The following is a 13,725-nucleotide window of genomic DNA, read 5'->3' as shown; positions in this document are numbered from 1 at the left end:
AAATATGTGAAATGAAAATGGGAAAAAAAACATATATAAGTCGCACCGGAGTAAAACTCGCATTTTTTGGGGGGTAATTTATTTGATAGAATCCAGCACCAAGAACAGACATGTCAGCTTGAAAGGCAATTTAAAATACAATAGAGAACAACAACAGACTGAATAAGTGTACGGTATGCTAACATTACATGACGCTAGAAGTTAGATCGGGCCTAAAAAAATCCAGCCCGACCCGACCGGCCCGCGTGTCTTAAAGCGACGCGGCCCGAGCCCTATCAATTTACTTGGTTTGCTTGTCCAAGCCCGAAAAAAAAAAAAAAAAAAACACACGAAATTTCGTTTTATTTATAGGCACGAGCCCGAAAAAACAACAACAAAATTTTATGTTTTATTTGTGAGGACTCAGGAGAAGGAGGAAATGCGGGGATGCAATGCATGGTTGCGTTTTGTGTGATCACGTACGCTTATGACGATGCCGGTGCATATATCCATAATGATAACAAGCCTGTCTTTTGTAACGAATTCTCCCTGTTAAACAAACCTGTAAGATGGGTATTCAATAAACATTTATATATTTTATATTTGTGTGTCTGTTCTAACAGGCGGATAGTGGATTTGAAATTGAATCTCCTCGAGTTGGCAAAAAAAAAAAAAAAAAAAAAAACGCAAGTTTTCTCAATGTTTAAATAGTCTACATATTTTTATGATCATTATAAATGCATTTACACAACGAAATAACGCTGGAAAAGTTTGTTAAATATATTTCTCCTACCAAAGCGCCACATTCGATTACATTCAGCGAAGACGACACAGGTTTCCGTATAGCATTTTCAATAATCAATATGAATCCTTTCCATATCCCACTCCTACCGCAGTTGTTTGCTTTTCAGTTCCCCTGTCTTTAGTTTGTTTTTCACTCCTATAGCTGCTCCATATCAAAAAGGAAATACCAGATGCTCGCGGAGAGCGCCGGGCCACGGGAGAGGAAGATTGAAAAGAGAGCGGGGCCACTGCATTCACGTGCGCAGGCATGCACAGCGCCTTCTGTTTTATCCAAATTATTTATTTAACATCCATACATGGTTTTAGTGTAAATACAGTGCCTTGCAAAAGTATTCGGCCCCCTTCAATCTTGCAACCTTTCGCCACATTTCAGGCTTCAAACATAAAGATATGAAATTTAATTTTTTTGTCAAGAATCAACAACAAGTGGGACACAATCGTGAAGTGGAACAACATTTATTGGATAATTTAAACTTTTTTAACAAATAAAAAACTGAAAAGTGGGGCGTGCAATATTATTCGGCCCCCTTGCGTTAATACTTTGTAGCGCCACCTTTTGCTCCAATTACAGCTGCAAGTCGCTTGGGGTATGTTTCTATCAGTTTTGCACATCGAGAGACTGACATTCTTGCCCATTCTTCCTTGCAAAACAGCTCGAGCTCAGTGAGGTTGGATGGAGAGTGTTTGTGAACTGGTCTTCAGCTCTTTCCACAGATTCTCGATTGGATTCAGGTCTGGACTTTGACTTGGCCATTCCAACACCTGGATACGTTTGTTTTTGAACCATTCCATTGTAGATTTGGCTTTATGTTTTGGATCATTGTCCTGTTGGAAGATAAATCTCCGTCCCAGTCTCAGGTCTTGTGCAGATACCAACAGGTTTTCTTCCAGAATGTTCCTGTATTTGGCTGCATCCATCTTCCCGTCAATTTTAACCATCTTCCCTGTCCCTGCAGAAGAAAAGCAGGCCCAAACCATGATGCTGCCACCACCATGTTTGTGGGTCAGTGGGTCATGTCAGTGGGGATGGTGTGTTCAGGGTGATGAGCTGTGTTGCTTTTACGCCAAACATATCGTTTTGCATTGTGGCCAAAAAGTTCAATTTTGGTTTCATCTGACCAGAGCACCTTCTTCCACATGTTTGGTGTGTCTCCCAGGTGGCTTGTGGCAAACTTTAAATGAGACTTCTTATGGATATCTTTGAGAAATGGCTTTCTTCTTGCCAGGCCAGATTTGTGCAGTGTACGACTGATTGTTGTCCTATGGACAGACTCTCCCACCTCAGCTGTAGATCTCTGCAGTTCATCCAGAGTGATCATGGGCCTCTTGGCTGCATCTCTGATCAGTTTTCTCCTTGTTTGAGAAGAAAGTTTGGAAGGACGGCCGGGTCTTGGTAGATTTGCAGTGGTCTGATGCTCCTTCCATTTCAATATGATGGCTTGCACAGTGCTCCTTGAGATGTTTAAAGCTTGGGAAATCTTTTTGTATCCAAATCCGGCTTTAAACTTCTCCACAACAGTATCTCGGACCTGCCTGGTGTGTTCCTTGGTTTTCATAATGCTCTCTGCACTTTAAACAGAACCCTGAGACTATCACAGAGCAGGTGCATTTATACGGAGACTTGATTACACAACGGTGGATTCTATTTATCATCATCGGTCATTTAGGACAACATTGGATCATTCAGAGATCCTCACTGAACCTCTGGAGTGAGTTTGCTGCACTGAAAGTAAAGGGGCCGAATAATATTGCACGCCCCACTTTTCAGTTTTTTATTTGTTAAAAAAGTTTAAATTATCCAATAAATGTTGTTCCACTTCACGATTGTGTCCCACTTGTTGTTGATTCTTGAAAAAAAAAAAAAAAAATTCATATCTTTATGTTTAAAGCCTGAAATGTGGCGAAAGGTTGCAAGATTCAAGGGGGCCGAATACTTTTGCAAGGCACTGTATATGAATATATATTTATTTTTAAAAAGTTAGCGAGAGAGAAGTCGGCCCGACCTGACCGAAAATAATCACACATAAGTCGCTCCAGAGTATAAGACGCACCCTCTGCCAAAGTATGCAAAAAAAACGGACTTATAGTCTGAAAAATACGGTATGTCTGTTATTTGTGTCCTCTTTTTGGAAATCAAAATATGATCACCCTTGAATGACGTTGAGCCAGCATGTGTAGTCATTTGTTTTGATGCTCCTGCGAATGCGGGTCAGTTTGCTAAGCGCATTTCGGACTGCGAATTAGTGCGCATGCGTGATACTTGAACGGGCTCAATGGATTCAGACAGTCTGAATGGCCACACCCAAATAAAAGATATGACAAAAAATCGGAACTGAGCATTAAGACCAGCAGTATGAACCTAGCCTTAGAGTCTCCTTTCAATACAAACTCCCATTCAAACTGCAAATTGTCATACAAGAGAGTGTGCTTAGAAATTGGGTTTGGATCGTATTTATGAACAACTGTTTGATAAAGAAAACTGATTCATTACAGTCTGACTCCTCATTCCATTTTGTTGGTGGTTGTTTGGTTGGTTAGTTTGTTTAAAGAAAATAAATGAGTCATTGACAATTTATATCAGCACTTAAAAATTTTATGTAATTAAAACAGTACAGTTGTAGACTACAGTTAAGTCAGGAAGCTGTCATAAAAAAAATATTTGCGGAGGACATAGTCTTTGATTTTATCTTCATTGTTACTTACATCATACCTAAAACAACTTCAAGTATCCGCTTAATTGTTTAAATAATCGTCCGATTAACCGATTATAAAAATAGTCGTTAGCTCAGTTGCAGCTATAGTGTTGACACAAACCTTACATCACTTTACAAAAAAAAAAACTGTAACGAATTGGTTGCAAGTATGCTTCAGATATGTTCACTTATTTTTTCTTGGCTGTCCCTAAACGCACCGCGTCTCTGATTGGAATAAGAGAGGGAAGGGTGGCCAGAGTGAGAAGGCTGTTCTCAGTCGTGTTCAACGTTTTGGTTGTAAATAAACCAATGAGAATCCTAACTCTTTCAGCAGTAATGGTAAGTAAAGCATCACATTTTTTTCCCCGACATGTGTTCTTTGTAAACTTCTAGTTTCAACTCTACATCCCATCCTTTAAAACGAGTGATTACTCATACATTTAAAAAAAAAAAAAAAAATGTCGCAAAAAAAAAGAACAACATGAGTGGTTTTGTTTTACCTGAAGTATAAAAAAAGCATATATACAAAAATATACATCCACGCACTCTCCTTGCACAGGTATTAATTGTGTTGTAAAATATATTTTTTTCCTGATTTCATTGAAAATAGTTCATGATTCAAACAAATCTCTGTAAAAATTTCTTGAAATGTACTGATTCACTAAAAATTCACAATCAAATTCGCTCTAAAATGGTGAACCAAATTATGACAAAATGGCGTTATTGCTGTGTGAGATTGGCGGCATTAATACTGGGTCAAAAAGGGGCTTTGGCTCACAAGTCTTCAGCAGCAGTCCCCTCAGTAGACACGTGGGATGATCCGGTAGCGGACAGTTCGGCAGTATTCGTCCCACGCTGAGCCATACTTCCTCCTGCAATCGCTCATGTCTCGAGAGTCTCGGTGGACCAGAAGGATGATGAAGTAAATCATGTAATACCACGGCAGGAGGTGGCTGAAGCCTATACGTGTGTTGATGAAGATTTGAGAATTGTTATTTTTCTAAATCACAGTGGAAGGAAAAAATGAAGTGATCTCTTTGAAATTTCTTGAAACTCTATTTAATCAGTCATAAAATGTGTTTCGTAACCCGAAGACTGTGACCCAGAAAAACGCTAACTTTTTAGCACTCCAATAAAAAAACCACAAGTGATGGAAGAAATATATTTATTCACAGTAATGTAATTGCAACCTTAAAACATGCCATTTAAGAAACAATTATGGAATCTTAAAGTGCCTATGACAGCAAAAAGCATGTTTATTAAATATTTCCCGCGGTATTTTATGCTCCTGAATTAAATGGACCGCTTGGATGTGTGTGGAAGTGATCGCTATATTTACAGTGCCTTGCAAAAGTATTCGGCCCCCTTGAATCTTGCAACCTTTCGCCACATTTCAGGCTTCAAACATAAAGATATGAAATTTAATTTTTTTGTCAAGAATCAACACGTGGGACACAATCGTGAAGTGGAACAACATTTATTGGATAATTTAAACATTTTTAACAAATAAAAAACTGAAAAGTGGGGCGTGCAATATTATTCGGCCCCTTTACTTTCAGTGCAGCAAACTCACTCCAGAAGTTCAGTGAGGATCTCTGAATGATCCAATGTTGTCCTAAATGACCGATGATGATAAATAGAATCCACCTGTGTGTAATCAAGTCTCCGTATAAATGCACCTGTTCTGTGATAGTCTCAGGGTTCTGTTTAAAGTGCAGAGAGCATTATGAAAACCAAGGAACACACCAGGCAGGTCCAAGATACTGTTGTGGAGAAGTTTAAAGCTGGATTTGGATACAAAAAGATTTCCCAAGCTTTAAACATCTCAAGGAGCACTGTGCAAGCCATCATATTGAAATGGAAGGAGCAACAGACCACTGCAAATCTACCAAGACCCGGCCGTCCTTCCAAACTTTCTTCTCAAACAAGGAGAAAACTAATCAGAGATGCAGCCAAGAGGCCCATGATCACTCTGGATGAACTGCAGAGATCTACAGCTGAGGTGGGAGAGTCTGTCCATAGGACAACAATTAGTCGTACACTGCACAAATCTGGCCTTTATGGAAGAGTGGCAAGAAGAAAGCCATTTCTCAAAGATATCCATAAAAAGTCTTGTTTAAAGTTTGCCACAAAACGCCTGGGAGACACACCAAACATGTGGAAGAAGGTGCTCTGGTCAGATGAAACCAAAATTGAACTTTTTGGCCACAATGCAAAACGATATGTTTGGCGTAAAAGCAACACAGCACATCACCCTGAACACACCATCCCCACTGTCAAACATGGTGGTGGCAGCATCATGGTTTGGGCCCGCTTTTCTTCAGCAGAGACAGGGAAGATGGTTAAAATTGACGGGAAGATGGATGCAGCCAAATACAGGAACATTCTGGAAGAAAACCTGTTGGTATCTGCACAAGACCTGAGACTGGAACAGAGATTTATCTTCCAACAGGACAATGATCCAAAGCATAAAGCCAAATCTACAATGGAATGGTTCAAAAATAAACGTATCCAGGTGTTAGAATGGCCAAGTCAAAGTCCAGACCTGAATCCAATCAAGAATCTGTGGAAAGAGCTGAAGACTGCTGTTCACAAACACTCTCCATCCAACCTCACTGAGCTCGAGCTGTTTTGCAAGGAAGAATGGGCAAGAATGTCAGTCTCTCAATGTGCAAAACTGATAGAAACATACCCCAAGCGACTTGCAGCTGTAATTGGAGCAAAAGGTGGCGCTACAAAGTATTAACGCAAGGGGGCCGAATAATATTGCACGCCCCACTTTTCAGTTTTTATTTGTTAAAAAAGTTTAAATTATCCAATAAATTTTGTTCCACTTCACGATTGTGTCCCACTTGTTGTTGATTCTTGACAAAAAATTAAAATTTTATATCTTTATGTTTGAAGCCTGAAATGTGGCGAAAGGTTGCAAGGTTCAAAGGGGCCGAATACTTTTTCAAGGCACTGTATTTAGTGTTTTGAATCCCGTGCCATGAAAATGAGTGACTTCCAGCTCCAGTCTCCAGTTGAGAAAGACTAAGGATTCAGCTGATTTTGCGGATTAATTTGTTTATTTTTCGCATCACGCCAGCCAAACGGCTGCAGAAAAATTTTGCTTCACCACGGAGAGGCGTGTGAGCCTTTTTGGGGTTTCAAAAAGTTGCCATTCACTGGTGGATATTGGCCTAAACAAGCCCTACTACTGTGGGACCATTGGAACTTAAGAGGAAGTGAGTAAACATCGTGTTTTGTATTATGTCAAATACTTGGATCATTACTGGGATCATTTTAATACGTAGGTGGCTAGCATTTTGTGGCTGACATGCTCTTTGTCCACTTGGCCGACGACCGAGTCGCACACCCCCACCCCACAGGGAGAGCACTATACTCGGTTTATTGCCTCTTCATGTGCCCGGTGTTCTGTCAAATTTTCAACCCCATCAGAAATTGCAACTTTGTGTTAAAATGGCCGCGAATACAGCGATTATAAAGTAAACCCCACAAACTTTTTTTTAAATAAAGGACTATTTACTTATGTTTCATCATGGATGGGCGTGTAGAAAAGATCTCCTAAGACACATTCTGTCTGTCATGTTAGCTGCACAACTGCATGCCGCTCTTTGTTTACGTTGTCGCAGTGTAGTTAAGCTTTATTTTTCATTATATTCGTGTTGATCATGTGGGAGCTACGCGTTCCTCTACGGCTGCTTCCCCGGCGAACTCTCCTGTCTTTAGTAGCAGGGGAACGAGCTGTAACTTGCTCTCTGCCTGGCGGGTTGCCGATCGGCGAAGACAATCGACAACCCCGCCGCAGTGTGACATATTCCTGGCTAGTTTTGTGTGATGTTTCGCTTCGAAAAGCAAAAATAAGATTGAGACGTCACTTGGTTCGGATTAGCATGTCGGCTAGCTGTCACGCCTCTTGGTTTGTTTACATTCTCCAAAGCCGGGGAAGGGAAACGACAAAAGCCCGACGACGTGGCATAAAATATCGTTTGGGAGGTGTGACAGTAAAGGTGGAGTCAACAGTTTTGACCATTATGGAGTAATTTTGCCATGTCGTACTGAATAAATGCATTTTTATCATTTCATATTCCATTTAGCACAAGATTGTTATTTGTCATGACCATTTTATTTAGCAATTGAGAAAAATACTTCGATAAAAAGAATATCCTTTAAAAATATTGGAGTAGAGAGACTGAAACAATGACATTTTGCGGCTCTCTTCGTCGCATTTTCCTCGTTTTGAATAATTCCCCCTCAATGGGCTGCATACCAAATCAGATGAAACCATTCTCCCGCTGACGTCATCCACCTGTTAGGGAAGTCACTATGCTGGTAACGTCTGGCAGAATCTCCTATCAGAATGAGCTTCAACACACACCTCCGGCAGAACTTCTCCCTTGTCCTGTGAGAGGTGGGGGACAGAGTCTAAGTGGGCCATGTTCCGCACCTCCATTGTTGAGGCGGCATATCAGAGCTGTGGCCGTAAGCTGGTTGGTGCCTGCCGTGGCGGCAATCCCCGAACCCGCTTGGTTGACACCCGTGGTAAGGAATGCCGTCTAGCTGAAAAAGTCCTACTGGGCCTTTTTGGCCTGTGTGACTCCAGAGGCAGCTGACAGGTACCGGCTGGCCAAGCGGACTGCAGCTTTGGCGGTCGCTGATGGAAAAACTCGGACATAGGAGGAGTCTGGCGAGGCCATGGAAAATGACTTCCGAAAGGCTTCAGGGAAATTCTGGTCCACCATTCGGCATCTGAGGAGAGGAAAGCAGTGCACCATTACCACTGTGTATAGTGGAGATGGTGTACTGCTGACCTCGACTCTGGACATCGTGAGTCAGTGGGGAGAATACTTTGAAGACCTCCTCAATTCCACCGACACGCCTTCCTTTGAGGAAGCGGAGTTTTGGGACTCCGAGCTGGGCTCTCCTATCTCTGGGGTTGAAGTCATTGAGGTAGTGGGAAAGCTCCTCCGTGGCAAGGCCCCGGGGTTTGATGAGCTCCGCCCAGAGTTCCTAAAGGCTCTGGATGTTGTGGGGCTGTCGTGCCTGACACGCCTTTACAACATCACGTGGACATGGGGGACGGTGCCTCTGGATTGGCAGACCGGAGTGGTGGTCCCCCTTTTTAAGAAGTGGGACCGGAGGGTGTGTTCCAATTATAGAGGGATCACAGTCCTCGGCCTCCCCGGTAAAGTCTATTCAGGGGTGCTGGAGAGAAGGGTCCGTCGGGAAGTCGAATCTCTGATTCAGGAGGAGCAGTGTGGTGTTCGTCCCGGCCATGGAACAGTGGACCAGCCCTACACCCTCGGCAGGATCCTCGAAGGTGCATGGGAGTTCGCTCAACCATTCTACATGTGTTTTGTGGACTTGAAGAAGGCGTTTGACCGTGTGCCTCGGGGAGTCCAGTGGGGAGGTGCGCCAGAAGTACGGGGTACCGAGCCCCTTCATAAGGGCTGTTCGATCCCTGTACGACCGGTATCAAGAGTTTGGTCCCCTTTGCCGGCAGTAAGTCGAATTTGTTCCCAGTGAGGGTTGGACTCCGCCAAAGCTGCCCTGTGTGACCGATTCTGTTCATAATTTTTATGTACAAAATTCCTAGGCGCAGCCGAAGCGTTGAGGGGGTCCGGTTTCGTGGCCTCAGCATTGCATCTCTGCTATGGCATCTTGTTCGGATGCCTCCTGGACGCCTCCCTGGAGAGGTGCTCCGGACATGTCCCACTGGTGGGAGGTCCCGTTGACGACCCAGGATACGCTGACGAGACTATGTCTCTCGGCTGGCCTGGGAACGCCTTGGGATCCTGCCGGAGGAGCTGGTTGAAGTGGTTGGGGAGAGGGAAGTCTGGCCTGCTAAAGGTGCTGCCCCCGCGACCCAACCCCGGATTAAGTGGCAGATGATGGATGGATAGATGGATGGATGGATGGATGGATGGATGGATAGTGAATTCAGGATGAAATTCACAGAATCCCAGCTGAGATGTTTCAAACGAAGATTTCAAGAATGCATGGATACAAGAGGACGACATTTAATTGGCGCTGTTGTTATTGTTGTTTTTTTTTTTTTTTAAACGAAAAACCCATTTTCTTAAATGGCTTTTTTAATGTTATAAGTACTATGAATAAAATATTTTTCTTCCATCACACTTGGTTTCATTGGATTGTTAAAAAGTTTTTCAACAACCGTGTTCTGGACTGGCCTTTTCAAAGACCTGATATCAACTTGGTTGAGATGCCATGGCATGACCTCAAGTGAGCTATTCATATTAATAAACACTAACTTACCACAAGGTAGTGACCAGGCCAGAGCCATGATGAGGTCTCCTAAGTAGTTGGGGTGTCGAACAACTCCCCACCAACCAGACACCAGCAGACTCTTTCCTGTTGCTGTGGGAATTGTCTTAAGGTCTGGAGAAAAATGCAAATATTGAAACGGGTCTGGTCATTAGTAATGTGTTTTTATAAAATACAGCATCACAAGCTATATGAGACAGTGTCAATATTATTAAGAGTAACGGTATTTGTATTCGTCGCATTCCACCGCGGTTAGGTGCACGCCATCAGATGGCATCAGAGGCGCAGAGCTGCCAGTGTTAGTTAAACATTTCTACCAGGGCTTTCGCATTTAACGTATTGACAACCCGTTTCAACCTATTGCTAACCTCCCACTTTTTACATTTTACAATTTTTTAAATAAAAAAGTCACAAAGGTTGCCAACTGGTGAATGCTACCTGACTTTAACTGTGACTTCAGTCGATCCCGACAAAAAATGGTGTGTTGCCTATTTTTGCACATAAACTGTGAATTTTAGAAGGTTAGAACAATAAAAACACAAATTCACAAGATTGATGTTTTCTTCAATTATTTAGCGCTTTAACAAGAGCTGCTTTTAGTTTTAGCCAGTAGACCAAACTTTCACTTTAAAATCCCAGTACCAAAACGTGACTTGTGTGTACCGTTACACCCCGGTTATTTATATTAGAAACTAAAAACTTACATGCCAGTTTGGGGTCTGATGGGTTTCTTCTGAAGGCGTTTTTCTCAGAGTTGGATTTCCTGAAGATGTAGTAGCCAACAACTAAAAGAGAAATTACATGGAGAAAATGTTTTCCTGCATTCCTGTAATAATGAATTTCCAAAATTGGCAAGTTGAGTTTTCCTCTCACGTTTGAGCAAGACGATGGCAGCGACGGCCGGAAGGCTCAGTGCATTTGGGTGGCTGACCAGATAATAGGCCTGCAGGGTATAGGTAAAAGGCACCCATACCAGATCTCCAAAAGCCAACATGAAGCCAAAGCCATCATGCATCAAATCCATGGTGGTCAAGATGGCCTCCTGAAAAGTGTGGTTTTATGCATTACATTCCATTCATGTGATTATAAATGAGGAGTGGGAACCTCTGGGTAGCTCACAATACGATATGCGATACTGGCGCTACAACAATTATCTACTGTATACAAGGTTCCGGAAATCATTCTACGATATTTTACAATCAGGGCCGGCCCAGCCTATACGCAGACTATGCAGCTGCATAGGGCCCCTGACCACTAGGGGGCCCCCAATCTGGCAATTATTTAATTTATATTCTATTTTGTTTAGTAGTTTGCTTTATTTGGCTTTTGTGAGTTTTGATACTTAATAACAAGCTTAAAAAAAAAAAAAAAAAGTTCATTGGCGCTACCTACTGTAAGTACTGACAATCATTTGGGGTGAGAAGTTTGAAGTATGCAGTGCAACAAAATCTGATTGATATACAATGGACGTATGGGTTGGATTGCATGTATGGGTTTCACAGTACACTGTGACGAAATGGTGGGCCAAAAATATGGGCCCCTTTGCATTATTTTGCTTAGGGCCCCCATATGGCCTGGGCTGGCCCTGTTTACAATGCAAATACTAAACAGAAAACAAGTTCTTTTGATTCGTCTGCTGTGAAGTGAAAATTAGCACTAGTAAACGTCCAATCCGTATTGGGCGCCTATGGCCGTAAATGGCAGGCATTTAGTTAATTTTGGGGCATTTCAGGTCAATTCCTGTTGATTTGGGGGCATTTCTGGGTCACTTCCTGTTTATTTTGGGGTATTTACAGGTCATTTCCTGTTGATTTTTGGGTTACTGAATAGGAAGTGACCCTGGAATATTCAGAAATGAACAGGAAGGGACTCAAAAGTGAAGTGACCAGTGAATGTCCCCAAAACCAGAAAAAACGACTGTGAATGCTGTGGCTTCAGTACCATTGAGCTAAAATCCACACTATTCTAGTGGAAGATTTTGGTAGCAACCTGTTGGTTCCTTTTATTTTTAGACAGTAAAACCTTTTTACAACAATATATCGATTCTTGGTGGGAGCATAAGGCTAACCTCTTGGGACACAAATATCGCAATATATTACAGTTTCGATATATTTTCACACTCAAATACAGGATCAATCTATGAGTCACTTGCATACCTCATTCCATAGGCCATCCACTACATAGAGGAGCTGGAAGACATTTACGAGGATCATAGCATGAGAGGGATAGTCCAATTCCTGCTGCTTCTTCTCCGCCAACGCGAATGCAAAGTTGATCAAGCACTGAAAAACACATCCATGATTATCAAGATGCATATAAACAGTAGCTTGCATTAATGGGCTCAATCTTATGTTGTTAGTAGAGCTGGGAATCTCTGGGCACCTAATGATTCGATTACGATTACGATTCAGAGGCTCCGATTCGATTGTAAAACGATTATTGATGCACCCCCCTCCTTTTTTCTCTCTCTCTTTTTTAAAAATTTTTAAAAATGTTTTATACATTAGTTCCAAAATTGTTCAAAAATACTCTCAGGCTAAACCACACTACTATTTCAGTGTCAAGTTAACATATAGCAGTAAACAAATATACAAAAATAACATTAAATAAAAAACTCCAGTCCCCATTCTGTATCAGCAGCTTTAAACTACATTCAATTAATTTAATGTTGTGAATCAACCGTTAAATTTGTTAAAATTGCTCCCGTTATTCCATAATTTCCCTTTCCACCGTAACATTATATGGATGTACTTGTAGCAGCTTTTCGGCAGCAGTCAGGTATGTTGTTGTGTTTTTTTTATCTCGTTGCATGAGTTGAGCTAGAGCCGTGAGTTGAGCATTGGCATTACCCGAGGGGCCGGGTAATGGGAAGCATGATGTTTAGCTACTCTCGCTCCGTTCCGTCCCGAAGACCGCGCGGCGCGCTGAGTGTTGTGTACTTCCGCTTTACTTGGCATATTTCAATAATCGGAATTTGGATGTTTATGAATCGTTCTCGAATCTTCCACGGCCGAATCGCGAATAATCTAAGAATCGGAAATTTTGCACACCTCTAGTTGTTAGTAGAGCTGGGAATCTTTGGGCACCTAACGATTCGATTACGATTCAGAGGCTCCGATTCGATTATAAAACGATTATTGATGCACAACCCCCCCCCCCTTTTTTTTTTTTTAAATGTTTTGTACATTAGTTCCAAAATTGTTCAAAAATACTCTCAGGCTAAACCAAACTACTATTTCAGTATCAAGTTAACATATAGCAGTAAACAAATATACAAAAATAACAGTAAATAAAAAACTCCAGTCCCCATTCTGTATCAGCAGCTTTAAAATACATTCAATTAATTTGATGTTGTGAATCAACCGTTAAAGTTGTAAAAATTGCTCCCGTTATTCCATAATTTCCCTTTTGTCTACTTTGGACATGTGAAAGTTTTAAAACTATTTTAAAGATAGATTCAGGTCAATATTTTACCGATTTAGGAGTATTTTAGATAAAAAGTTAATTAGGTTTGCTTGGAAGGCTCGCTACAACGGCCTTGCAGGGAAGTGTACTGCTTTAAGATGGCGGCCGTTTACTAACGCCCGCATCTAGCTTTTTGAAGATGTGCTGCTAACGCTACCAAATCTATATTGCATCTAGTCCTATATAAATGATATCTACCTTAACATTATGTGGTTGGACTTTGTAGCAGCTTTTCGGCAGCAGTCAGGTATGTTGTTGTGTTTTTTTATCTCGTGGCATGAGTTGAGCTAGAGCCGTGAGTTGAGCATTGGCGTTGCCCAAGGGGCCGGGTAATGAGAAGCATGATGTTTAGCTACTCTCGCTCCGTTCATTGCGTCCCGAAGACCGCGTGGCGCGCTGAGTGTGTTGTACTTCCGCTTTACTTGGCATATTTCAATAATCGGAATTTGGATGTTTGTGAATCGTTCTCGAATCTTCCACGGCCGAATCGCGAATA

General features: G+C 41.9%; 1 protein-coding gene across 2 annotated transcripts in view; it reads right to left on the bottom strand.

Moving 5' to 3' along the window:
* Positions 1 to 2,665: 2,665 nt before the first annotated feature.
* Positions 2,666 to 13,725, bottom strand: part of lbr (lamin B receptor) — a 64,691-nt gene continuing 53,631 nt past the window's right edge. For both annotated transcript variants that reach the window (XM_057823248.1, XM_057823249.1), the window contains 5 exons: positions 11,921 to 12,046; positions 10,638 to 10,806; positions 10,469 to 10,549; positions 9,756 to 9,878; positions 2,666 to 4,436 (listed from right to left, as the gene is read on the bottom strand). In XM_057823248.1, the coding sequence (XP_057679231.1) occupies positions 4,276 to 4,436; positions 9,756 to 9,878; positions 10,469 to 10,549; positions 10,638 to 10,806; positions 11,921 to 12,046 (660 nt within the window). In that variant the 3' untranslated portion in view covers positions 2,666 to 4,275. The remainder of the gene's footprint in view (positions 4,437 to 9,755; positions 9,879 to 10,468; positions 10,550 to 10,637; positions 10,807 to 11,920; positions 12,047 to 13,725) is intronic.

The sequence above is a fragment of the Corythoichthys intestinalis genome, chromosome 19 (genome assembly GCF_030265065.1).
Source record: "Corythoichthys intestinalis isolate RoL2023-P3 chromosome 19, ASM3026506v1, whole genome shotgun sequence".
NCBI classification, from domain to species: domain Eukaryota; kingdom Metazoa; phylum Chordata; class Actinopteri; order Syngnathiformes; family Syngnathidae; genus Corythoichthys; species Corythoichthys intestinalis.
Note: the sequence above shows the minus strand (reverse complement) of the source record. Positions and strands in the feature narration are given on the sequence as shown.